General features: G+C 36.0%; 1 protein-coding gene across 1 annotated transcript in view; it reads left to right on the top strand.

Annotated features, from left to right (window-relative positions):
* MACROD2 (mono-ADP ribosylhydrolase 2) overlaps positions 1-25,455 on the top strand; it is a 2,034,677-nt gene that overhangs the window by 1,240,808 nt on the left and 768,414 nt on the right. The window contains exon 6 of the mRNA XM_060611757.3: positions 13,897-14,018. Within this exon, the coding sequence (XP_060467740.1) occupies positions 13,897-14,018 (122 nt within the window). The remainder of the gene's footprint in view (positions 1-13,896; positions 14,019-25,455) is intronic.

Here is a 25,455-nt window from a genome sequence, read left to right as displayed (position 1 = left end):
GAAATACTGACTAAATGTGGAAGATTCTATAATTATCCCATTTATGCACTTTGTGAATGCAATTATGTACAAATAGAGGTCAATCAAGTCAGAGTTCATAACCTACTACATGGCAGGTACTGTGCTTGATGCTTTCACATATAATACCTAATTTATTCCCCATGTCAAACTTGACAAGTAAATATTATTGTTTTTACAGAAGAAGAAAAGTAATTTGCCCAAGTTTACCTATTTGGTGAGTGGGATTTTCCATTGAGATATGAAGACTTCTTTTCTTACTCTTTCCTGATACAATCCTAATAATAATTCCAAGATGTGTAATTATAGTGGCCATCTTTTTCTGATATCTCTAGACATGGTTCTATAATACAATTATTCTAGGGGCGGCTGGGTGGCTCAGTCGGTTGAGCGTCCGACTTCAGCTCAGGTCACGATCTCGCAGTCCGTGAGTTCGAGCCCCGCGTCGGGCTCTGTGCTGACAGCTCAGAGCCTGGAGCCTGTTTCAGATTCTGTGTCTCCCTCTCTCTCTGACCCTCCCCCGTTCATGCTCTGTCTCTCTCTGTCTCAAAAATAAATAAATGTTAAAAAAAAAATAAAAAAAAAACAATTATTCTACTACTCATACCAAACTATCCCTTCTTGCACTTCACTTATTTCTCTTACCATAATACATCTTCAACCAAATTATCTTATCTCAAAAACACCCTATTTCTGGATAAAAGTGGAATTTTTATTCACTGGCCTACACAATAGCATATAACTAGAGAATCAGTTACCATGTATTATTTATTCATTTGCAGGTATTTCTTTTTTTCTAAAATCTAATATCCATTGCTTAATTCTCAAAACCCCCAGACAAACATTTCATTCTTGTCATCTGAATGGCTATGAAAAGTTCTCCTTTTTTGTTTCTTTGTTGTTATGGTTTGTGTGGTTTTACATTAATGGTTTCCACTAAATAATCTTGCAGAGGCACATGCTGACTTCTTTGAATCTAAGTCCCGTATGAATCATGTTTTAAAGACTGAGTGATATATTCTCTTCCCCTCTGTGATTCAGTGTGAGGCCCAAAGTAGGTGAGGAAGGAGAGAAGTTAAAAAAAAAAAAAAAAAAACAGGAAAATTCATTATTTTCAACTGTACAATTTTTGTTTCTCTTACTAATCTTTCACTAGTTTTTGGCTCCCTTTTGCACTTGATTTTTATGTTAAGGATAGATTTTCAGAAGGCTTAACTAGTACTGCAGTAATTCAGGCCTCAGTTACTGTTCTGATTTTCCTATTCCTGTCACCCCTCAGTTACCCAGAGTGAAGTTACTTTGGGTAAATTCTGATTCCCCCCTTTCTTTTCTCCCACCCACCTTGACACCATCATTAAACTTTGCCAGTTTACCTTTAAGTTTTTTGATTATCTAACTCCCTTTTCATTACCAATTTGGTTTAATGTTAGCTGTTCTTTCCTCTAGAAGCTTCCAACTCATTCTGCAAGGAAGGGAGTGTGAGGAAGTAAAACCATCCTCATGATTTCCCTTGGGAATTCATGATCCTGAAGTTTCCCTCTTTTCCTTATCCTGGGATGTCTTGTAGAATTCTTGATTAAAAAACTGTTCTTTTTCTACTAGAATCATTTTTTTTTTACTAGAGTCAATTGATCTCATAGCAGTCATCTTAAACTTTCTTGAGTCTTTGAAAGCTGCTTATTTTAGAAGTACTTCCATTCTTGAGAAGTTAGTGAATAGAAGTGATCTGATCACCATCTCATGGAAGAGGAAAGAGATATTACTATAGATTGTAAAGATTGAGCAAAAGACAAAAATTGCATTTGGGTAAGATTGCTCTTTTAAAAATTCTATAACTCACAGAAAAGTTGAAGCAGAGAAATACCATTTCTTAACAAGTCCTATACATCTGGTTTTCCCTATACATTTGAGAGAGATCACTGTTTCTTCAAATGTGAGGACCAGGCAAGTAGTTGGAGATGTCCTTTTTGCATTAGGAAAGGACAGTTACACTTAATTACTTAATTATTTTTTTAATATGAAATTTACTGTCAAATTGGTTTCTATACAACACTCAGTGCTCATCCCAACAGGTGCCCTCCTTAATACCCATCACCCACCCACCCCTCCCCTCCCATCCCCCATCAACCCTCAGTTTCTTCTCAGTTTTTAAGAGTCTCTTATGGTTTGGCTCCCTCCCTCTCTAACTTTTTTTTTTTCTCCTTCCCCTCCCCCATTGTCTTCTGTTAAGTTTCTCACATGTGGATCCTGAGAAACTTAATTACTTAATTCTTGCCCAGCAAGAAACTCCACTGTAGCAGTTCTCAAAGTGTAGTCCACGGACCCCTCTTTCAGGAGGTTTGTAAGGTCAATACGATGTCCATATTATACTCAAAAGTTATTTACATTTCTTATCCTCTTTCTGTCTTGAGTATGCAGTACAGCTTTCCAGAGGCTACATGACATGTGATAACGTCATTTTCCTGATAGTTAAGATGTACGAGCTTTTGTTTTTTTGTGTGATAGATATATCCACTGAAACAAAAGCTCTTTTGGGTCTTTAGTTATTATTAAGAATGTAAAGAGGTCTTAAAATCAAAAAGTTTGAAAACAACTCCTATTGCACAATGAGCCAACCATCGCTGAGAGGCAGGTGGGAATGTAGACTGATCTGGAATCAGGGCAATATAAGCCAGCCTATTGTGCTCATGCTAAAGCACTCATTGTGGAAATGCCCAGTGAAATTATCCTTATTATTTAAATCTTTGTCATTCTTACCCTCTCTTAACCTTGGTTCATATTGTTGAATTTGTATAAATGAACTCATGAAAAATGTAGCCTCACATATAGAAATTTCTACATATTCTTTCTTTTAGAATCTATGTTAAATGAATTCTGTCCTTCTCATTTTTTTTTCTAAATACAAGTGTTCCTTTACAAAATTAAGTGTAGAGCCTGATGTGGGTGTGTATACCATGAAAACAGAACCAAAATGAGAGTGTAAATGTACAGTACACATATAGTCTGGAGCTGTTTTCTGAATGCACTGGCCTCAGAGAGATACTAAGCCTGGTTTATTTTGATGGAGAGGTAGGTTCATTATACCCAGATGTCACTTTTGAAAGAAATATGAACAGTGATTTATAATTTTTGAGAAAATATGTAGAGAATCTATCATTTTCCATTTTGTGATTTGAGAGCCAAAACCAGTCACTAGAACAAAGCAAATTTATTCCAAAATTAGCGGTATGCAGATGAGGGAAATGTCACATTTAAAAAATGCATTTATTTCGTTATCTCTTGCAAAAAAAGGCAAAGGAGTCACCACACTGTTTTTCCCCCTACAGAAAGTCTTTGGAAAAAAATCTCATAGCTTTTGTTGGAGTGTAATGGTGTTAAGAGTCTTTTTTATCAGCTGTTGTGAACTTATTAGGAAACTTTTGATCAGACTATGCTGAGTCTTTCTGTGAAGAAACAAATTCTCAGTTCCATAAAAATGTATGTTGAATGATATGAACCAGTATAACTACATTCCATTGTTTGCTCTGTCTAGACTGGCCATTCTACCTCATTGTTTTCTCTAATCCAGTATATCATCTCTGATTACATCAATTGTATCAGGCCAACTTTAATTTAATCACCCACAAATTCACTAATTATTCATTAAGCAACTGTTCCCATAGAGTTCTTGGCTTTGTGGGAAACTCAGACATAGATTTGTCATGTTCCCTGCAGTGGAGTCTCTACATGAAGACAGGAAATACAGAATCATAGCATTGCAGAATTAGAAAGAATCTTGGAGCACATATAATCATATTTGATTGCCTCCCCTGACAGGAAATGCCCTGTCTCCTCAGGAAGAATATCATATTATTAGAGAGCTCTGACTGATGGAATATTATTAGTTGTGTGTACAGAAATGTTGATGTTAAAAATCATGTATATGGTCAAACTTAAGTGATATTGGAGACAATGAAAGAAGAAGTAAGTTGAAAATTAGTTCATGCAGTAGTGTCCATGGATCAGATCTTTAGTGAAAATAAATTCTCTTTGGGTTTCATGGACTGGAAAGGATTTTGAAAGGCAAAGATGCAGGGGCTCTCTTGACACCAGAAAGTTCTGGAGTCAGAAAAGCACAAGACCTGTTTTGTAAGAGTGAATGGAGCAATTGCCCTATGTATGTGGCACACAGTGGATTCTCAGTGAATATTTATTTATTGAATAAAGGACAACATTAATGACTGAGTGCATGATTGTAGAAGAATTTGTCTTGTCCAGACTCATGTTGGTAAGGGAGCTATAAAGGAAGGCTGATGACAAGCAAGCACATGCAACCACAGCATCACTTGTGTGTCCTGATGTTGACCCCACCGCACACTTTTCTCCTAGCCTAGATTTTGCATTAGTAGAATTACCCTATAGTGGGGGATGAGGGGTGGAGGGGGGATGACTAACATTCACTTATTTTTACCCACTATGTAGGATTCTTAAACCCTACTTTCCCCTCGCATCTTAAAAAAAAGTGCTGGTTTTGCATCTCTCTCTCTCTCTCTGAAAAGGCTGCAAATTGTCCATCCCTTGAACCAGAATAAAGACATTATTATCTTCCTTGAAAAAGTCATATTGTCTATCTGGACCTCCACCTCCTCTCACCCCTGCTACTGAAGCATTAGAAATGCCATGTATTTGACTCACTTCCTTCTAAGATGTGTTCTTTTTTGGTTCATTCTAACATGATGTGAAATGTTAGACTTTTGCAGATAATTCAGCTTCCCACAGCCTTTATGAGACGCCTCTCTGTTGGAAATAACACTATTGTAATGCAGATGCCCCCAATACACTGTGGAATCTCAAAGATTCTATAAATGGCTGACCACAGGATATCCCTTTTACACAAATTTCAATCCCTTATTGAAAATGGACCCTTATGTATAGGGATCCAGTTGAAACAGGAGACAGCCTCATCAGCAAGATCAACCATAAATAGATTTTTGGCAGAAGAGGGAGAGCCAATAAACTATTAAAGATGAGCTTTGCCTCTTCCTTCCTTCCTTCCTTCATTTATTTATTTATTTATTTATTTATTAACATATAGGATAATATTTTAGTGGAAATTGCTCAAATAACATTTGATAATTTAAGCCCCACAATTTAAGCTTAAAACCTCACAACTTTAAAGTCAATGAAGCATGAAACATACTGTCAGCACATGATGTCCAAAACGTGGCAACATCATCACATTTACATGTAAAAATAGGAGCAAACTTCAAGTTGACCTGGGTGTATTCATTTATCTTTGGCAGTGCATTCTGTATGCTTTTATCAGCTGCAAAATACAAACGTTTTTTAGCTACTGTGTATTTAATCTTAGACACAGACATCTTATTTGTTTTTAAAAAAATTAATGTTTATTTATTTTTGAGAGAGAGAGAGAGAGAGCGAATAGGGGAGAAGCAGAGAGAGAGGGAGACACAGAATCCAAAGCAGGCTCCAGGCTCTGAGCTGTCAGCATAGAGCCCAACACAGGACTCAAAACTCACAGGCTGCAAGATCATGACCTGAGCTGAAGTTGGATGCTTAACAGACGGAACCACCCAGGTGCTCCATCACAGACATCTTATTGAGGGAACCATATAGTTCCAAGGAGGCTAGGAGAGGTAAACCAAAACTCTTTCTAACTAAAAACAGTGAAAAGAAATAGTTAACTCACAGACTCAAAGGAAAAGGGACTAGAAAATAACACTGCGAGTGGTAGTTTGTCCCAAACGCATGCAAACGGCTGGATGACTATAGTCCTTCTGGGCACAGAAAGAAATCCATCATTCAGCTGAAGAAGTGTATGAGAGAATAACCCAAACTTAGAAACCTGCAGGGGGATAGTTGAGTACATTCTAACTGACGTCCGTTGCAGATTGAAAAGGAACATCTTATGGACAATTGTTTCTTGAAATATAACAAAAACAAGCTTTGAAAATGTGTATATGAAAACATTGACCTATATGGAGAGGAAAGGCAGCATTTACTTCGTAAGGCTATCAGGTGGTAATTCAATTTCCCATTTACAGAACTTCAAGTGTGCTGTTCCAGGTCATAGAGTGGTGGTGCTTATCATATAAATTGGCCAATAAGATTTACAAATAGTACCTTTAGTGCTTGGATATGTGGTTGTATCTTTAGAAAAGAAAATCAATTTAATTCTGTGCATTGGTTTTCTCCTTAAAATTCATGCAATTTGAATATGATTGACAGGGCACAGCATCATTATGCAGTCTGTTAGATGGACCGATTATGCTTATGAATACAAGAGTGGAGTGAATGAAAGCAACATGTAATTGATTCTACACTGGTCTGACTGTTCATTAACAGTTTGAATGTAGCACAGTCGCTTCTCAAATGGGAAAGGATGAGAGCAAACTATATGTGCTCTCTCATTTGTTTTAAAATTCATTATGCTAATATTTTTTCACAGAATATCTTTGCTGATTTTTTTTCTTTTTTTCTTTTTTTTTTTTCCTTTTTGCCAAGGATAAATCTGATTGAACCTTTGTAAATAATTCTACTGCTTTCAATACTTATTTGGCATTCCAATCACACATTTTTCAATTTACACTTTTGGAAATGAAAGTGTGCTGTCCCCTGCACCCCCATCAAAGAAAACCTCTCCTAGTCCCCTCTTCTATATAGTTCAGACTAATTTCCCAGGATAAAATGAGGTGGGGGAATGCAAGGTGGTGGTTATAGCTTCAAAACAAAAGAGGTGATTTATAGGCTGATTGATTTTTGAAATAGATGAGGAAAAACAGCTTTCATTTGTCTTGCCACACTGTAGTCTGATAAAGCACAAAAGGGCCTGCCATCTCATTTTCCATACCTCTTCAAGGGCTTGCATTTGAAACGTTGATTAAATGTACAAATTGCATTGCTGTTTTCTAGGCTTTCCTCCCTTGTGTAAGAAAGGACTTCAAAGGCATGAAGGCTGCATATCCTTTCTTGAATGAGAAGCTGGGCATTTCAGGGAAATCAAAATCGCATACCTTTATCGCTCACAGGGAGATATGATGCTGATTCTATAGCAGCCATTTCTTCCCTTTCCTTTGCTCACAACTTCCTGCCAGACTTTAGCACAGAAGAAGTAACTAAACTAGTGTGGGGCCAGGAAGTTCTACATAGGAGCTATAGTTACACTGTGATCTCCAAATTAGATTATATTTACAACTAATAAACGTATCAATCTCATATCCCAATCTTTCTCTAGCTTTGACTTTTATTAAATAAGCAGCTGACTTTTTAACAGAATAGGTCTGAGAAGATACTAGAATAGAATTTTTTTTTTTATGATGAGAACTTTTAAGATTTACTTTCTTAGCTACTTTAATACATGCAGTATAGTATTATAAACGGTAGTCACCATGCTGTACATTACATCCCCAGGACTTGTTTATTTAACAGCTGTAAGTTTGTACCTTTTGACCCCGTTCATCCAATTTTGCCACTCCACCCATGCCCCAAACCTCTACCTCTGGCAACCACTGATATGTTTTTTGTTTCTATGAGCTTGGGTTTGTTATTGTTGTACTGTTTATAGATTCTACATAAAAGTGAAATTACAGGGGCACCTGGGTGGCTCAGTTGGTTGAGCATCTGACTTCTGCTTAGGTCATGATCTCTCAGTTCCTGAGTTTGAGCCCCACATCAGGCTCGCTGCTGTCAGTGCAGAGCCTGCTTCAGATCTTCTGTCCCCCTCTTCTTGCCCCTCCCCCATCTTGTACTCTCAAAAATAAATAAACATTTATTTAAAAAAGTGAAATTACATGACGTTTTCCTTTCTCCGTCTGACCTATTTCACTTAGCATAAGGTTCTCAAGGATCATCCATGTTGTTGAAAATGGCAGGATTCTTTTTTTTTCTTTTTTATGGCTCAATAATATCATATATATATATATATATATATATATATATATATATATATATATATACACACACATACATACACACACACACACACACACACACCACATTTTCTTTATCCATTCATCCATTTTGGACACTTAGATCAAAAATGCTGCAATGAACATGAGGTGCAGTTGTATTTTTCAGTTTATGTTTTCATCTCCTTCAAATAAATATTCAGTAGTGGAATTGCTGGGTCATATGGTAGTTCTAGTTTTAATTTTTTGAAGAATCCCTACTCTTTTCTATAATAGCTGCATGGAAATAGATTTAATTATATCGGCCTTTTGTATAGTTTCTAATATATCTACCATAAGACTTTTTAAAAACATGCTAACCAAAATAAAGTCCAAGTGTCTGGGGAAGTCCTGTGATGTGGCCATTTTAAAATATGCTCATAAATTCTTTGTTATTCCTACCATCTGTGTCTCCACTTGAAACGGGTGGAATTGTGTGATGCTTGCAACCAATAGGGATAGTAGTAGTGATTCTGTGTGACTCCCAAGGTTGGGTGAAGAAGGGCGACGTAACTTCCACCACTGGTACACTTGCTTTTGGAATGATGAGCTGTCATGTGAGCAGTCCATCTACTCTGAGGCTGCCTTGTTGTGAGGCACCCCAGACTAGCCCATATGGAGACTCCTTGAGACTACATGAAGAAGGAGAGATGCTAGTCCAGCTCTTAGCTTCCATAGCCCCCAGTGTTCCACTGCCACCCATGGGCTGACAGCAACCCTGTGAGAAACCCTAAACCAGCTGCCTTAGCTGGGCCCTTCAGAATTTCTCACCCAGAGAAATCAAAAGAAATGATAAAATGGCTGTTAACTGTCTTAAGCCACCATGTTTTGGAGTAGTTCGTATTTGTTTGTTTTTGGGTTTTTGTTGTTGTTTTGGTTTGGTTTGGTTTTGGTTTGTTTTGTTTTTATGTAATAGTTAACCAAACTATGAAGTTAAAGTAACGGGATCCGTGGTAAAAATGTCAACTTTTATATTTACAGATGTATGCCATTTCCTCAAATAAGTAGTCACCTTAGGGAAACTTTATTTATAATCATATTGTCATTGTGATATTGTATCTCCCCACATTGATGTGTATTATTCTGCCACTCTGGTTCCCTGAACAAGGTAAAATAGATTAAATTTTCTATATTGTCCTTTTCATTTCTAAAAATTCTTGGCTATTTATTTAAAATTCTTTGGTTACTGAGATATCTAAGATGTATATCCCTGTACTACATTTTCACTGTAAAGTATCTGGAATTCACTTTGCGTATTAAAACTGTAGTGAAACTTTAAAGATAGATACTAGACATATAGGAGAAAAATGCCCTTTGGTCCATCATTTAAACCCTACTTTTATCTGAAAATAATTACTTTATATAAAGAGATTATTGAGAGAGCAAAATAATAAAGATGTTAAATCCCTTGGAGTTGTATCTTTTTAATTTAAGAGCACGTTCATATTTGTAGTGATATAAGATCATCTTTATAAAGCACAGTAACAGTCCTTGTATGTTATAGTGATATGGTAGATGGGATCCAGGAACATGGTTTAATAAACCATCTACCCTTTGTTTTAATGCCCTATGTAATTATTGAATAGGTAATGCATTCATATAATTTGAATGTAAAACATATATCTAACAAGTAAACATTAAAACTCTCCTCATTTTTGCCTCCATCTTTGCAGTTTTTATCACTAGCCTGGTAGAAAACCACTGTTATTAATTGCTTGTTAATGCTTCCAGAGATATTTTATGCAGGTATAGCTAAAAGAAACATGTATTCTTTCCTTCACCTGTGGGGTATTTTTACACTAATGGTAGCATACTAATTATACTTTTTTTGCATATTTTTTAACTTAGTAATACATCTTGGATACCTGTTAATATCCACATACAAATACCTTTGTTGCTCTTTTCACAGAAGCATAATATTTCATTGTGTAAAGTACAATTATTTTACTAGTCTCTGTTGATGGATATTTAGGTTGTTTCCAATGTTTGGCTATTATATACAGTGTTGCAGTAAATGACCTGTATAAATGCCATTTTGCATACGAGTAAGCATATTATATACAATACCTTCCTAGAAATAGAACTATTGGATCAAAATGAATCTACATTTATAATTTTGATAGGAATGTTTAAAACACTGTCTCTGGGGATGGGATCAATTTGTACTCTAGTTGTATAAGCGTGTTTGAGAAACTTGAACCATGACTGGTGCTCATTTATTTGTATAAGAATGAATTAAACTACTTAGAATCTATAGATCAATTCTTAATAGGCAAAGAGAAGAGGAATTGCATTTGAGAGCAGCAAAGAATCTTAGAGGCCGTCTTATTCAACTCCTTTTAGCTTTGGAGAGGGAAACACAAAGAGTGACTTGTCTGAGGTTATGCAGCTGATTAGTGACAGATCTGGGGCTTCTGACTTATAATTGGATCTTAGGACTTAATGTGTAGTATGCTTGCCACATCAGAGCAGAGATGACAACTGTAATCCCTGCCTGTGTGTTCAAGATGTCTTGGATGTGGTGGTTGTTGTTGTTGGTGGTGGTGGTAGTAATTGAGCCCCTGCATGCATCAGAAGTCAAATTAAACATTTCTGTTTACATGATCTTATTTATACCAAGGGATCCACATATTCATGTGCCAGTGAAAGCATTGTCTATGGATTGAATTCATATATCTCACATATATGTGTCCACTATCAAGATGCTATTGTGTTTAATAAAATGTAAATTAATGCAAAGCATCATTGACATAATAGCTGTTTGTCTCTAACTTATTTGCAATCAATGGATTTTGAAACTACTGTCGTGAAAGGGTAGTCCATAATATTTTTTATATGTAAACAGGATCCTTAATACTCACAAAGCTTGCAAGCTGCTTAAGGTTTCTTGTGACTGCCCAGCTATCATTCTGTACTCCACCTGGCTCCATTACAAAGTCTATTATTAATGATGTCCACATCACAGCAGAAACCACAGAGATCATCTGAGCAGCTTATTTGTTTTATGGATAAGGAACCCAAGGCAGGGACCAGTGAAAAGATGGCTTCATCTGGGGCACTTGGCAAGTCAGGGCTGGAGCTGGAATTGGAAAGATGACCTCCTGACCGAGTTTTATAACAGGAAAAGAGGAACTTGTCAGTGTAGAAGAGTCACTCCTAAGTGCTATGAACAATTGAAATAATGAAGGAAATTTATTTTTGAGCTTCACTTTGATTTGCCTCCAGCTTTGTGGATCTGAGAGGTCATCGTGTTGGTCGATAATAACACTTGATCTTGGATGTTGTAAGTTTAATATAGAGCATAAAATACAGAGATCAATATTTTCATGTTGAGGAGGAAGCTCATTGATTGGCTGCTTGTCTTCAGACTTTTAAATTAAATAGAAAACTATAAAAATGGAATAAATAATGTTTCATAAATTCCATTTGTTATGTGGACAATGATGTCTAAAGTAAAAAGCAAAGAAAAATGATTCTTTAAAATGTCACTATTTCCTCCTTTTATGATCTCTCTCTCTCTCTCTCTCTCTCTCTCTTTCCCCTTCCCATTAATGCCTCTAAGCCCTGTTTTTACTTGGCTCAAGTAGACACATCTTTATGATCCCAGATATGAGGCACTTATTATTGACCCTCTCCATCCATAAAATAAGGAAACCAAGGTCATATTCTATTGCTCCTTTATGTATTAAGTATCTGATGTACAAAGGCAATGGGGAAGGAGGGGAACCAAAAAACACAGACTTGTCCCTCAACAATGGCAGTGAGGGTGCCAGAGTTGCCCCAACACAACATTTCCCAAAGATAAATTGTCCCTTGAGGTACTCTGTAAAACATAGTTTTCAAGAGTCAAATGTATTCCATTTTGTATCCCTCTCATGGAGACTCACAATCCATTGTAGCATACTAAAGGTCTTAAAAGTTCTGCACTAAGGTAGCTATTTTGATGTAATTTCCCCCAGTGATTCCCAAATTTAACTGACCTTTAAATTCACATCTTATGGTACCCACTTTTGGGAAATGTTTTCTGTAGAATCCTGTGTTGTTACTCTACAGCTTTTCTACCTTTGGATTCATTAGGGGATGTAGAATATCATAGGTGGGCACAAACACGTAGTCACAAAGGGGAAAGTGAAGAAAAGCTAAATACAACCTTCCTTCTTCATCTAGCATTTACTGCAATATGGAAGCTAATGTGAAATATTCATTAAAAAATTCACGACATATGGTACAGAGCTTGTATTGCTTCAACATATACAACTCTTACTTGTTACTCTTATTACAAAAAAAATGATATCACTGTGTGCTAGGTTTTCTGTTTGTTTTGTTTTGTTTTCCTGAATATAACCTAATCTCCCTCTGTCCTCTCCTATATTGCAGCGGTCCTCACTTTAAAACCAGGTTTGCCTGTGAAAGAATATCTGCATGAATTCACTGGTGATGTTTCTGCCTATTTTGATCACAAGATATCATCTTTAATATTATCTGACAAGGGTTTAAATACTGTTTCAGAGTTAAAAGTTGAAATCAACATTTGGGGGATTTTCTCAAACATCAAGTAATATACTCAGTATTTAGCAGGCAAAAAACAAAGGTTTTACCCTTAGTGACTTATTCGCTAGTGAAATGTCCTATGCAATTTAAAACTAGTCTCACTTTTGTAATGTGTTTTTGTCTTGTCATTATTGTTGAAATTAAGTGGTACTGATCAAAGTAAATGATTTCACTTCATTATATGATTCCGATAATACTAGACCAAATTTGTCTTTCTGATCAGAGGTGATTAGTCATCGTTACTTACATCAATGAAATGGGCTAATAATCCAGATTAACAGATAAGACTGGAAAGCAGATGTTATTAGGCATTCAAATAATTTGGCTTATAATTTTAGTTCTTTCTTATGATCCTTATTGACTTTAAAACTAGAACAGTTCAGGGGTGTCTGGGTGGCTGAGTCAGTTAAGCATCTGACTTCAGCTCAGGTCATAATCTTGTGGTTCATGAGTTTGAGCCCCGCATCTAGCTCTGTATTGACAGCTCAGAACCTGGAGCCTGCTTCAGACACTGTGTCTCCCTCTCTCTCTGACCCTCCTCTGCTCACACTCTGTCTCTCTATCTCAAAAATAAATAAACATTAAAAAAATTTTAAAAACCCAGAACAGTTCTATTTCATTATGGTCCTAAATGTAAAAATCTATGCGTGTGTAGATATTTAAAAAATACAATGACTGGTTGATGTACAAAAAAATATATAATCTTTTGTTTTAAACATAAAGGCTGAAAGGTATAGATTGTATTTTGAAAGTTTTAATATAGTAAAAATTAGAAGCTAGGTAATTTCTAGGGAGTGTTATCCCTAGCATACCTCACTTATGTGAGGATTAGTAGGTTGCACTTTAAAACTGGTAGCAATATTTTGAAGTTATTCCTTTTAGGGTAATCACTGATTGTTATAAATTATCTTGGTACATTTTCAGAAACTTGCCCTTTTTTATTATTGTGTACAATGCCTAAAACTGTTGTCTTATTTATAAGTAAAGTGATGTGTAGCATTGGCTCTTCCCACGTCAATTCAGAATGCTCATTTTGCAGGCAATTATTTCTCAGTTTATTTCCCACCACGGATTTGTCTTTTGCCAGGGTGCCAATTATTCACATCTTGTGTTATAATCTGTCTCACTTGGATCTGACCAATAACGATGGCATAATTTACTGCTGGGGGATGCCCTTTCACAATGATCACCTTCCTGGGCAATTGTCTACTTTAAGAGGCTGTGCTATATAAAATCTTTTACCAGAGAAGCATTTGCATTATCAATATTTCTTAACTTGCTCCAGGCTCCAACACAAATACCTAAAATAAATAAAGTGCCAATTTGTGAAAAGTGAAAAACACCTTGCTTATGCTATTTCTTCTTCCTTTTGCATGTGCAGATGTCATCCACACTGTAGGACCAATAGCCAGAGGCCATATTAATGGTTCCCACAAGGAAGACCTTGCAAATTGCTATAAATCATCTCTGAAGCTGGTGAAAGAAAATAACATCCGATCAGTTGTAAGTAATTTTATGTTTCTTATTTCTTATTCATTTCAGCCTTTATAATTGTCCAAAATGACAGTAGGAAACCATTTCTAAAATTTGGAAAACTAAGGTTAAGTTTCTCAGTAAGTGATGTGGTCACTATTTTCTGTACCCTAAATATTTGCTTAATTATCCATGATGGTTTAGGATTTAACACTGTAGGATCACACAACCAGAGCCATCTCATCTACTTTCTTCCAATCATTGTGCCACTGGCTTTTGAAGAAAGTGTGTGTGTGTTTGCATTTTAACTTGAAATTTGCTGCTTTTTAAATCTGTTTGGCTCTTCTTAAACTATGCCACATCCCTTCTAAGCTTTATCCGTTTAGACAGAGTTCAAAAAAATGTGGGTCTAGTCTATTTCCTTACCAGCAAGCTGGGATGAAAGGAAGTCTCTTGGAGCTGGATTTGGAAGTATTTGTTCACCTGCTTTTCTTTTGCAACATGTCCTACGTTTATTACATATCAATTACACCAGGAAAATAAAAGTATGAGAAAAATGAGAGTGTAAATACCCAGTAGTAAATTAATTTGGGCAGAATCCCTGGGATTCTTTTCACATAGATTATAACCTTGGTGAAATGCTGGGACAGGAAAATAGTTAAACAATTGACTTCTTAGCAGGCTGAATGGATCAGCCTTGCTTAGGGGGTCACAAAATTGAAGGCTTTATTACTTGTATAAAGGAGCATTGAGAGACACATTTAGATAACCTGGGATAGTGGCTGGACTTTTCGTGCATGATTATCATTTTGAAATGTCTTTTTTAGTGCACATAGGTGAGTTTGCTTAAAATAACAAAACTTTTTTTGCAAGCTAATTTTATGGCTTTTAAACCTTTGCATAATTATTAACAGAGATGAATATTTTATTTTACTCTTTCATTTTTTATTTTGTTTCTTTAAAAATAAATCAGTAAGTAAGACCACTCTGTCTTAGAGGAGAAAGCTGAAGTTCAGACAGAATGAAGCAAAGCAAACTACTGAACCAGTAGATTTTGTTCTTTACAGCAAAATAAGGAAACTCAAAACAGGTGTGCATACACGTTTAGGGAATCATTAAAATTTTGTCAATGTGGCTTATTGATTCAAAAGGTGGGGGCTGAAATGCTTGGAAAAATGGATATGTAGAGAAGTTTCTAGCCTGGCAAATATAGACCTTGAGACCTGAAGAGAATTGGCTAATGAATTCACTGGCATCTCTAATGACCCCTTTTCTAAAGACAGGAGAAAGTAAGATGCTAGACAACTATAAATAGTGTAAAAACAGCACCCATCCTTTTAATAGGAAAAAGAAACATCCCTAACCATGATTATCTTAAGACAATCATAGCTGCTGTTATACTACGTGCCACTATTAGGTAAGAAGTGGGAGAATTATAGACTGAGTTAAATTGACATTTATGAGATGACCTACAGATGGACTGAGACTACTCTAATCATCCTGGGATTGGATGAGGTCTATCTTAATATCTTGGATGATGATTTTGAGGGCTAATTATATCCCACTTGGTGCTAAATTAGCAGGTGGTGCTAAACTAAAGTCACTTTAATATTAGTAAACAAAAATGGAGGTGGAAAATATTTGCGAAATGTGAAGCAAAATGTCAGCTAAATTAATCACGTGTTATGTTATGGTTGAATGGAGTTTCTATCAAATGTCTTGTCTCTTATTCACACACAAAAATCCATTTTCCTTCCTTCCTTCCTTCCTTCCCTCTTTACCTCCTTTCCTTCTTCTCTGCCTCGCACCTTTCCTCCATGCTTCTTTCCTTTTCTTTTTTCTTTTCTTTTCTTTTCTTTCTTCTTTCTTTCTTTCTTTCTTTCTTTCTTTCTTTCTTTCTTTCTTTCTTTCCTTCATTTCTTCTGTCCTTCCTTCCTTCCTTCCTTCCTTCCTTCCTTCCTTCCTTCCTTCAAGGAAGAAACAAGGCTTTGTATTTTATATGGAATGTCATGTTCTTGGCCAATGTTAAAAAATTATAATGCTTAAAAAATCATAATATTAATGTCATCAAATCCTCATTATGTGGGGAAAATGGAAAATTCTTAGCAACTTATTGCAACTGGATATATGTTTGATAGTGTAGGCTTATACTTTATAGACTTATTAAAATAGATAGGGAGCGATTATTGCTATAAAAAGCCTGGATATTAAGATAGAAAATAAACTTAACTCGAGCTCATTTATAATACATGTCAAAGAAAATTTCTCAAAAACCCTTTTACCAGTGCTTGCTTTACAGTTACCCCTGTGTGACCACAGGCAAGCCACGTCAACACTTCGTAGCCTCAGGAGAAAACATGTTTCATAACTTCAATTTCTACATACAAAGAATCACTAAATTATTACTGTTATCTCAGATATATCTAACTCAAGAGGCTGTTATGGGGGTCAGTTGAGATAATGGATGTAAGAACTGGAAAAATGTAATTCTCTATCAAAGTATTTGGTAATATTACTTTAAGTATAAGTTATTTTCACATTTTATGATTTAGCAAATTTAAGAGATTGAGATCATTCTTACTTTGGCATCTATTCTGAAAACCAGACCTCTAAACATTCATCATGTCATTTCTTGATGCTATTAAGACAGAAATAAATTATTACCAAGTATTCAGTTAGTACATTTGCAAAGGAAAAACTCAATTGTTTTCTCCCTGTGTAGGGAAAAACTTTGTTGTTGGTTTTTTTTTTGGCTTAAAAAAAATTTAAATGTTTATTTTTGAGAGAGAGAGCATGCACATGCATGAATAGGGGAGGAACAGAGAGAGAGAGAGAGAAAGAATATGAGTGAGGTAGCAGCAGAGAGAAAGGGGGACAGATGATATGAAACAGGATCCATGCTGACAGCAGAGAGTCCAATGTGGGGTTTGGACTCACGAACCATGAGATCATGATCTGGGCTGAAGTCGGACGCCTAACCGACTGAGCCACCCAAGCGCCCCCAAATTTTGTTCTTCTTGATTTTGTGTTTATTCCCTGTAAGTCTTCTTTTCTTTTCACACAAATCCCTTCACTTCTGGTTACCAAATATGTGGAGGTTTCTACTCATACCCAGCAATTCACTGGGCCACCTTATGGTGTACTACATTTAATTTTGATACTAATTACCTGGCAATAGTGTCAGATCTCCTAGGTTAAGGGCCCAGTCCCAAATGGTCTGATCCCTAACCCCAGTTTTCTCCACACTTAAACCCTTCAGATGCCAGTAGCAAACTCAGTCTCTGAGCCAACCAGCTATAGATACAAGGTTCCAATGACCTCCTCCTTGGGTTCAGTTAATTGCTAGAGAGGCTCACAGAACTCAAGGATATACTTGCTTACAGTTGCCAGTTTGTTAAAGGATGTGATAAAAGATATAGATGAACATCCAGGTGAACGGGTATATAGGGCAAGGTCAGGGAGGGCCCCAACTATAGGAGCTTCTGTCCCTGTGTAACCGGGGTGTTTTACCCTTCTAGTATGATTGTGTTTGCCAGCCTGATAGCTCTCTGAACCCTGTCCTAATGTGAGACTCCCTCACAGTCATGACCAATCATCAACTCCACTTCTAGTCCTTCTTTCCTCTTTGGATGATGAGAGGTAAAGCTGAAAATTTCAAGCTTCTAATCATTGTTTTGTCTTTCTAGTGACCAGCCCCCATCCAGGACCCAGTCAAGAGCCCAACAAGAATTGCCTCATTAGAAAAAAAGTTGCCCTTAGTGCTCTTATTACTTAGGAATTTACAAGGGTTTTCAGAGTCCTGTGTCAGAGATGTAGTCAAAGACAAGTATTAAAACAAGAGATGCTTCTAAGCTTCTTATTACTTAGAAAATTACAAGAGCTTTAGGAACTCTGTGTCAAGAACTGGGGACAGAGACCAATATATATTTTCTATTATCTTATAATAAATTTATTCAGGCAATTAAAATTAGTATTAATGTTGTTTATAACTATTAGTGTCATCTTATTTCTAAGCATGAATAATATTGTTACTATTACCAACTCATATTTGTATTGGAAGTGCAGAACATACCATAGACTTCTATTGCTCAGTAGATGCATTGAATTGAATTAAATTATATGACTCTTGTCACCAGAATTAACTGTATTAAATTTATAGTCTAATCTTTCACTTTTTAAAAAATACTCACATAATTATGGTTTCTCCCATGATGCATCATTTTACAACAAAGATACAAAAATGAATGAAGATTATCTATTTACAGTAGGGTAGCAGATATGTAACAAAGTCACTGTAAAGCAATATGGTAAAGGCCATAATGGTCTGGACCAGCTAGGTTGTGGTACAACTACAAATAACCTCAAAATCTCAGCAGCCTGTGTTCAGAGACCCTGGCTTATAGACATACCATCATCTCACAGCTGTCATGTTTCAAACTGACAACCTGCTCAGCCATAGAACAGAGACCTTGCAAACTCATGCATTAACTTTTTACCATTTCAGCTTAGACATGACACACACCATTTCTGCTCCCATTTCATTGGCCAGAACTATTCACATAGCCCTGTCTAGTGGCACGGGGGCCAGAGAAATATCCATGAATAAATGAAATATTTGATAGGCACTGCTTTTCTGCCAAAGTTAAACCAAAGGCTTTGGGATCACAGTACAGTGGTCAGAGATATCTGCCATATTCTAATTTCTCCAAAGGAATTCTTTAAAATTTTAATGGAGGTAAAACAAATACTGTGATCATTTATTTATTTTAAAAAATATTAATAAGACTTATCAGTACCAAGACATTTTAAGCATCTTCTAAGACCCAGAGGGTACAATGATTGTCTTCACATATATAATTTGTCTCAATCTCCTGCCCATCCAGACAAATAAATAGACCAGATCATCATATCCATTGTGTGATTTGAGAGCAATCTCTAGCTCTCATCACTTTTAAATATCTTCCCACAGATGTCTGAAATTCCATAATTAATGAGTAATTTATGATGGTCAGGCATTGTCCTTTCTCTGCAATTTTCCTTTAAAATGCAAATACTCATGAGATCTGTAGATAATTAATTTCCTAATACCCTAACATGAAGAAATTTATCACATTACTTTTCACTTTAGCAGCATAAATTAGAGGATGATAAAAGTGCTCAGCATCTCAGCCTGAGGGAGGAGGGGAATTGGAAGGGGGTCTGGAGGAAGGTTGAGAGAAACAGAAAACACAGAACAGAAAACAGCGGGATACAAATAAATTTCATGTACCTCCCAGTTTTGCTAAAAAAGAAATTTTTAAATAGAGAAGGGGGAAAAGTTACAGTTACACATTACTATATAGAAGTAAGGTAGTTATTTCGTTTTTGGAACATGTTGTAGACAAAATTTTTTCACCATGAAAAAAATAATACTCCTTTATTAATTTAAGAGATAAAGTTTCCTTATATTTCTCTCCTCTGTCCGTTCTTCTTGGTGGCTTCTTTCCAGTATATGTCTACATGTTTGCTTTAGGTTGTAAAAGGATAAAAGTAATCAATAAATCTAATGGTTCATTTTATAGTGGCACATCTCTTCTGTGAATTATTAATTAGTACAGCTTTGTTAATAGTGATGAATGTTTAAATTTACAATTTCAATCATGATTCTTCCTCAAGTCTTAAAGTTTCAAATGAAAAATCTGAATAATCTTTCATGCTCTCTAGACCTCATTTTTGCATGTATCTTATTTCTTCCAACTTACTTCAAATAAAATTCACTTATTTTCCTCCAACCATGAATTCCTGTTGGGCAAAATTCAAATATATGCAAATTCACTTTGTGTACGTTCTCCACAACCTTCAGAGTGTTGATTCTTGGATAGGCAAAGTATAAGGCACTATGGAGGGGATAATTAGAAACAGATTAAACTAGAAATGGGAATAGGAAAAAAAAAGGTGAAAGAAAAGTGAAAGAGGACACAGATTTTTTCTAAAACTTTGGGAAAGATAAAGGTAAGTGTCAAAGAATGGATCCAAGTCTTAGAACCACAGAATTCTAACACATGTGACTTGAGAAATGAATAGTCAGGCTGGTGAAATTAAACAACTAAATTATTTTGATTTCTGGGACAATGCTGTGTCCTGAGGAAACTAAAAGGGTGTTTTGGGACTGGAAGAGTACTTCACATATACAGAATATCCTTTTGGATGTATATTACCTAAAACATACAAATGGAAGTTATTTATATTATTTTGCTGAATATCTTGGTGAAATTTCAGGGGTGAGTATAGTGTTGAGGGCAGTGAGGAAAGATTCCAATTGCAATTGGATGGACAGACATATGTAGAGACACTATAGTAGCACAGACATTATCTTACATATCATAATGTCTTTGTTGTTTTCAAGTGATCATAGAAATAATTTACAAGGGTTTTTGTAAGTTTCTTGCCATCTATTTTTCTCTTTTTTTGCACTGTGACCTTAAATGTCCTCAGTGGCAAATTCTTACCATCAGTTTCAGTTTTAGAAACGTAATCCATGCCTTTCAAAATCTGTGCCTTATTACTTCAGAAGTAATAACTTCCCAGGGGCTCCTGGGTGCCTCAGTCTGACTTGCATCAGACTTTTAGTTTCAGCTCAGGTCAGGATCTCATGGTTCATGGGTTCAAGCCCCACACTGGGCTCCGCACTGACCACGTGGACCCTGCCTGGCATTCTCTTTATCTCCCTCTCTCTCTGCCCCTCCCCCACTCTCACAGGTTCTATCTCAATTAAAAAAAAAAAAAAAAACTTTAAAAAATAACTTCCGATGGAAAAGACAATGGACTTACAATGTGGGTGCTAACCTCTAAACATTACAACAGTATAAGCAAATCCTATGTTTCATTGTTTCACTGCAGTGTAGGTTTTCATTTTAAGGTGTAGTCAAGTGCGCCTTATTTTCTTATACAAGTTCCCTTCTGAGAGGGTTGCCATGGCAATGAGTTCTCAGCTTGAGATTCTTAAATGCTGGTTTTATTTCATTAGCTGAGTTTCCATTACAGGCCACATCAATCAATGCAGTCCCTTCTTCAAGAAGACTTCTGCAGCCTTGAAAAGATGACCCTTTAATTTGTTACCTCTGCCCCTGCCTAACTTGGCACCACCATTTCCCAGCCAGTACTTCACCTCAAAGCACCCCCTGCAACAGAGCCATTGGTGTGACCTTTCCCCATCTCTTTTTAGGCAGCATCTAGTCTTGGTTCTCAGTTATCTCATTTATAAAAGATAATGCTAGGTGTCCATGTCCTTCCTAGCTGGAATTCTAACAGCTCTGTGACTAATGATACTATTAATAAATAACAAGAACACAAGAATTTTTACATTTGCACTTCACTTTATAGTTTACAACAGTGTGTTCCTATACATCATCTCATTTGTTGTTTAGATTCTCCTGCTAGCTCCTTGTATTTCTTTGATTTAGCAAAAGAGGGGAGAACAAGGCTAAATCAATATTTTTCTTTCTTCTTTTTTCCCTATACTTCCCTTTTAAAATACATCCTAACTGGGCATAAGGGTACAAAATCTATAACAATATTCTCATCAGGTCATTATTACTGGCAATAACCAGTGACCAAGAAAGGACAGCAGAGATGAGGAGGTGAGAAAACATGGAATAATGGTAAATTCATAGACCATGCCTGGAAAACTTAGAATTATATACCTCGACCCATGTTGTCATATATTGCATAATTCATACCACGTGGTGGTATGAATCAGAGAGATGACTTGGGTTACAGAGATCAGTCATTTAGCCAGACAATATAATAATAAGAATAGCTAATATTTTTGAACTGTCACTTTGTGCCAGACATTGTGTTTTACTCATTTAGCCTTGAAACAGCTTGAGTTAGAGTGTGGTTTCTTCCACTTTACAGATGTGGAATATGAGCCAGATGGACCATGAGTAAATTGCCTAAGGTCTTACCTCTAACAAAAAGTGGAGGTGGGAGTTAAATTGGGAAAGTCTAAATCCAGTGCCTTTTTCCTTTCCTCTGCTGTTTTATGTCTTTTATTTTTTTACTTATTTGTGTGTTTATTACTAATTAATTAATTATCTTTTTAAAATAAATAAACCCATGGTACTTTATACTACTGCGTTGTAGGGAGCTTTTTGTGAACATGGTTTTGGACAGTGAAAACAATTGGAGGGTACCACTAGCATTTTGTGAGCCACAGGTGCTACAATGTGTGGGCTGACCAGACACACACTGAGAAACTGTCCCTTATCCTGCACAACATGTGAATGTTTTGCCTGACAGTCATATAAGTAAAGCCTATTTATAAACAACAAGGTACATTACAAACAGAGCTTTTGTTTTCAGTATATGAATGAACCACCATGAAAATTAAGGGAAGTTTGTGCTTAGCTTGCTCAGCATTTTGCCTAGTGTCCTGAGAAAACCCTGCCATCGGTGGCCGCACCACTTAGGGTACTTGGCAATGCATTGCACTTGTGTGAGTCTGCATTTGCAGATGTTCTTTTCATGGTGATTCCATGTAGGAAAGCAACTGTTTAACCCTTTCATACGTGCTGCTTAATTCATTGTGTGTTACACTATGCAGTAGGTAGCCATGTCTGAGTATTTACTTTGAGAACAGAACTTTACTTTGTCACTTTCCCTTTACATCTCTTTCATATCACCCCTATGACATTATATTCATTTTTAAAAAATTGATGTATTGTCTTGATTTGGATTCCCCTGAAAGCAGACCTAGAGACAAAGATTTGTGCAAAAGTACTTTATTCAGGAGGCTAGGACAGGAAGCACTGGCAGAAGTATGGGGAAGTGAGAAAGGGAAGGGAAGGGAGCCGAGTCCTATTACAAGGAAGTCACTACTTTGGGCAACAGAGGCTCACTCTTGCTGGCGAGCTCTCTGGAAACCATATAGAACATGCCTACAATTGTCCCATCTGGAGAATGAGGGGAGTTGAGCCATTTATATTTCACCTCCACCTGTGGCTGGCTGAGGACTGCTCCTGGGGTAGTAATTCCCTAGACTTTCCTGTCTGCTCCTTGGCCAGCCTGAGAGAAAACCCTGAGGCAGAATCACATACAGGGACTTGCTGGAGGGTGCTATGCATGGGCAGGTACTGGAACTCTGAGTTCTGGGAGGATGTGGGTGGGTCCCTGACACTTTCTGCTTCCTGGATACGGGTAAGTATTACTATTAATAGATGTCATTTCAGCGAATTCAAGAGGTCTTCTCAAAATATTTATTATGGGTCTGACTGAATTGAGACCATTGGGTTAAGTTAAACTGAGTTTCCAGTAGGGTAATATGCTAAACACAGGTTGTCCAAAGATTTTTATTCTTGAACTCAGTCATACAACTTCTCTGCTTCTTTTGAGTATAGTAAGATATACATGTTACAAGGATGGCAATTAATGTGACTAGTGTTGTATCCTATGAATGAACAGAGTTATTGAAAATGTAATTCTTATGTAGTGGAGAAATAATATCACAATATTGTGTCACCTTGGTTGAACTTTTTCTTAACATCTCATGACACTAAATTTTGAATCATCATGTCAAACAGCTGAAAAGTTGGCTACCCAAGGCTGGATATATATAAAATTGTTAATCAATTAGAAGATACAAAACAAATTGAGGGTTAGCAATTTGCTAAGGTAGTTACCTCATATTTTTCCAATATAATGATTCATCCAAATTATGTCTTCTTTTAACGTTTTGGGAAATAAGGTATCTTATATTTTCTTCAAAATCTTACAATATGCCCATAATCAATTCTTTCTGTAAGAGTGTCTGAAATTTTTGCTTCATCTTTTATAGTTTGAAAGAATTATTTTTAGTCACTTGTGCTTTCTGCAGATATGGTAGCAAAAACCAAGGAAATTTTATTTAAAGTGAAAGTATAAAACATCTCAATTTAACCAGATTTGTCCACTTAATTATTTTCAGTTCCTTTTCCAAGGCTAGGGAACATTCCCAGGAAAATCATTACTGGTTTCTACAACAGTGTCTTCCAGAGGCATTACTGGCCCAGTGCACTGTCAAAGAAAGTATATTACAGTGAAATTTGTATAGAAACTATAAACAGATTTTCAAGGCAAACGTTCATCTCGAGTGTTTTATTTTTCCCTGACCTGAGCAGCAGTTATCAGATTACTGTATCATGAGGAAAATAGTCAATTCAAAACACGGACCACGGAGTCCCGAGCCTACCATTAGATTTGAACAACAGGGCGATTTTGTCATATATCTAGAGGGTTAATAGTCTAGAGGAAAGGCAGCAGCTTTAAACTGTGTATTTCTTCTTGCAAATGTTCAGATATGTTTTTCAGAAGAGCAATTTCAATGTATAGAATAGAAGCTATTCTTAGGCTGTTAAACTGAGACACTAAAAGAGCAAAGCAAATAAAACCAATACCACTTTGAAAATAAAAATAAACCTGTCAGTATCGAGAAAGCTCTCTAGACTTGTTTATGTACTATTCAATAGAATTATAAAGAGCTTTTTTTCATGGAAAATGTGTTACAGATTCAGTTTAAGCCACACCATAGCAATCTTTGTTTTGAACACTTACACATGCTCCTGAAATGTGTAGAAGGTGAATTACTTGCTTGGCAGGTGTGTCATAGAAAGAGTATAGTGTTCTAGTTATATCTATGGCTTAAGTATAACAGTATATTAACCACCCAGATCTTTGTCCCTGTGAGCTGAATAATTTTAGTGCAATCTTTCCATCTCTTCTGAATGCATTGTTTGGGAAATTTCCATGCTGCAATGCAAATGTTTAAAAATATAACAGAAAAAAATAAAAATATAACAATAATAAATAATAATAGTAGGTCCATCCCAACATTTTCATGAGACTCAGATGCTACAATTTTTATGAAATGCTTTGCAGACTGCATAGTAAGTTTCATTAGTAAGGTTCATTAGTAGTAATTTGTCCAACAAATATGTATTCAGCAACTACTATGTTCTAATCACTATTCCAAGTACTTGGTGCTTGTTGAGCTTATATTCTACTTGTAGTAATTTTTATTATGACTAGCAGTAGTATTAGGACCATTATTATTAAATAGTTTGACAACATGTCTAAATGCTATGGCTTTTATTATTGTTACATCCCTGCAAAATTGTCTCACCATTACTTTTTTTTTTTTACTTCATTTCTGTGATTCCTGAATATTGGACAAGCTAATAAGTAACAGAGCAGAGTATAGATTCATAAAATGGCAGTTCTGTGAAATGTTAATGACATAACTCTCAGGTAACATACATCCATAAGGATAGAGGATTATATGACTAGTCCTATAGAGACAGCAAAGAGTCATAGAAGCAGTTCCTAAAGTTATTTTAAAAATTTCAAGTTCTCTCAATTTTAGAAACAAATTCTCATAGATAGAAACTTAAGAGATTCTAAATATAGGAAATATAATGCAAAATGAAAACAAAGCTGAACAGTGAAGAAAATG

Source organism: Panthera onca, chromosome A3 (assembly GCF_046562875.1).
Source record: "Panthera onca isolate mPanOnc1 chromosome A3, mPanOnc1 haplotype 2, whole genome shotgun sequence".
NCBI lineage: Eukaryota > Metazoa > Chordata > Mammalia > Carnivora > Felidae > Panthera > Panthera onca.
The sequence above is the reverse complement of the archived record's forward strand: the minus strand, read 5'-3'. Positions and strand labels throughout refer to the sequence as shown.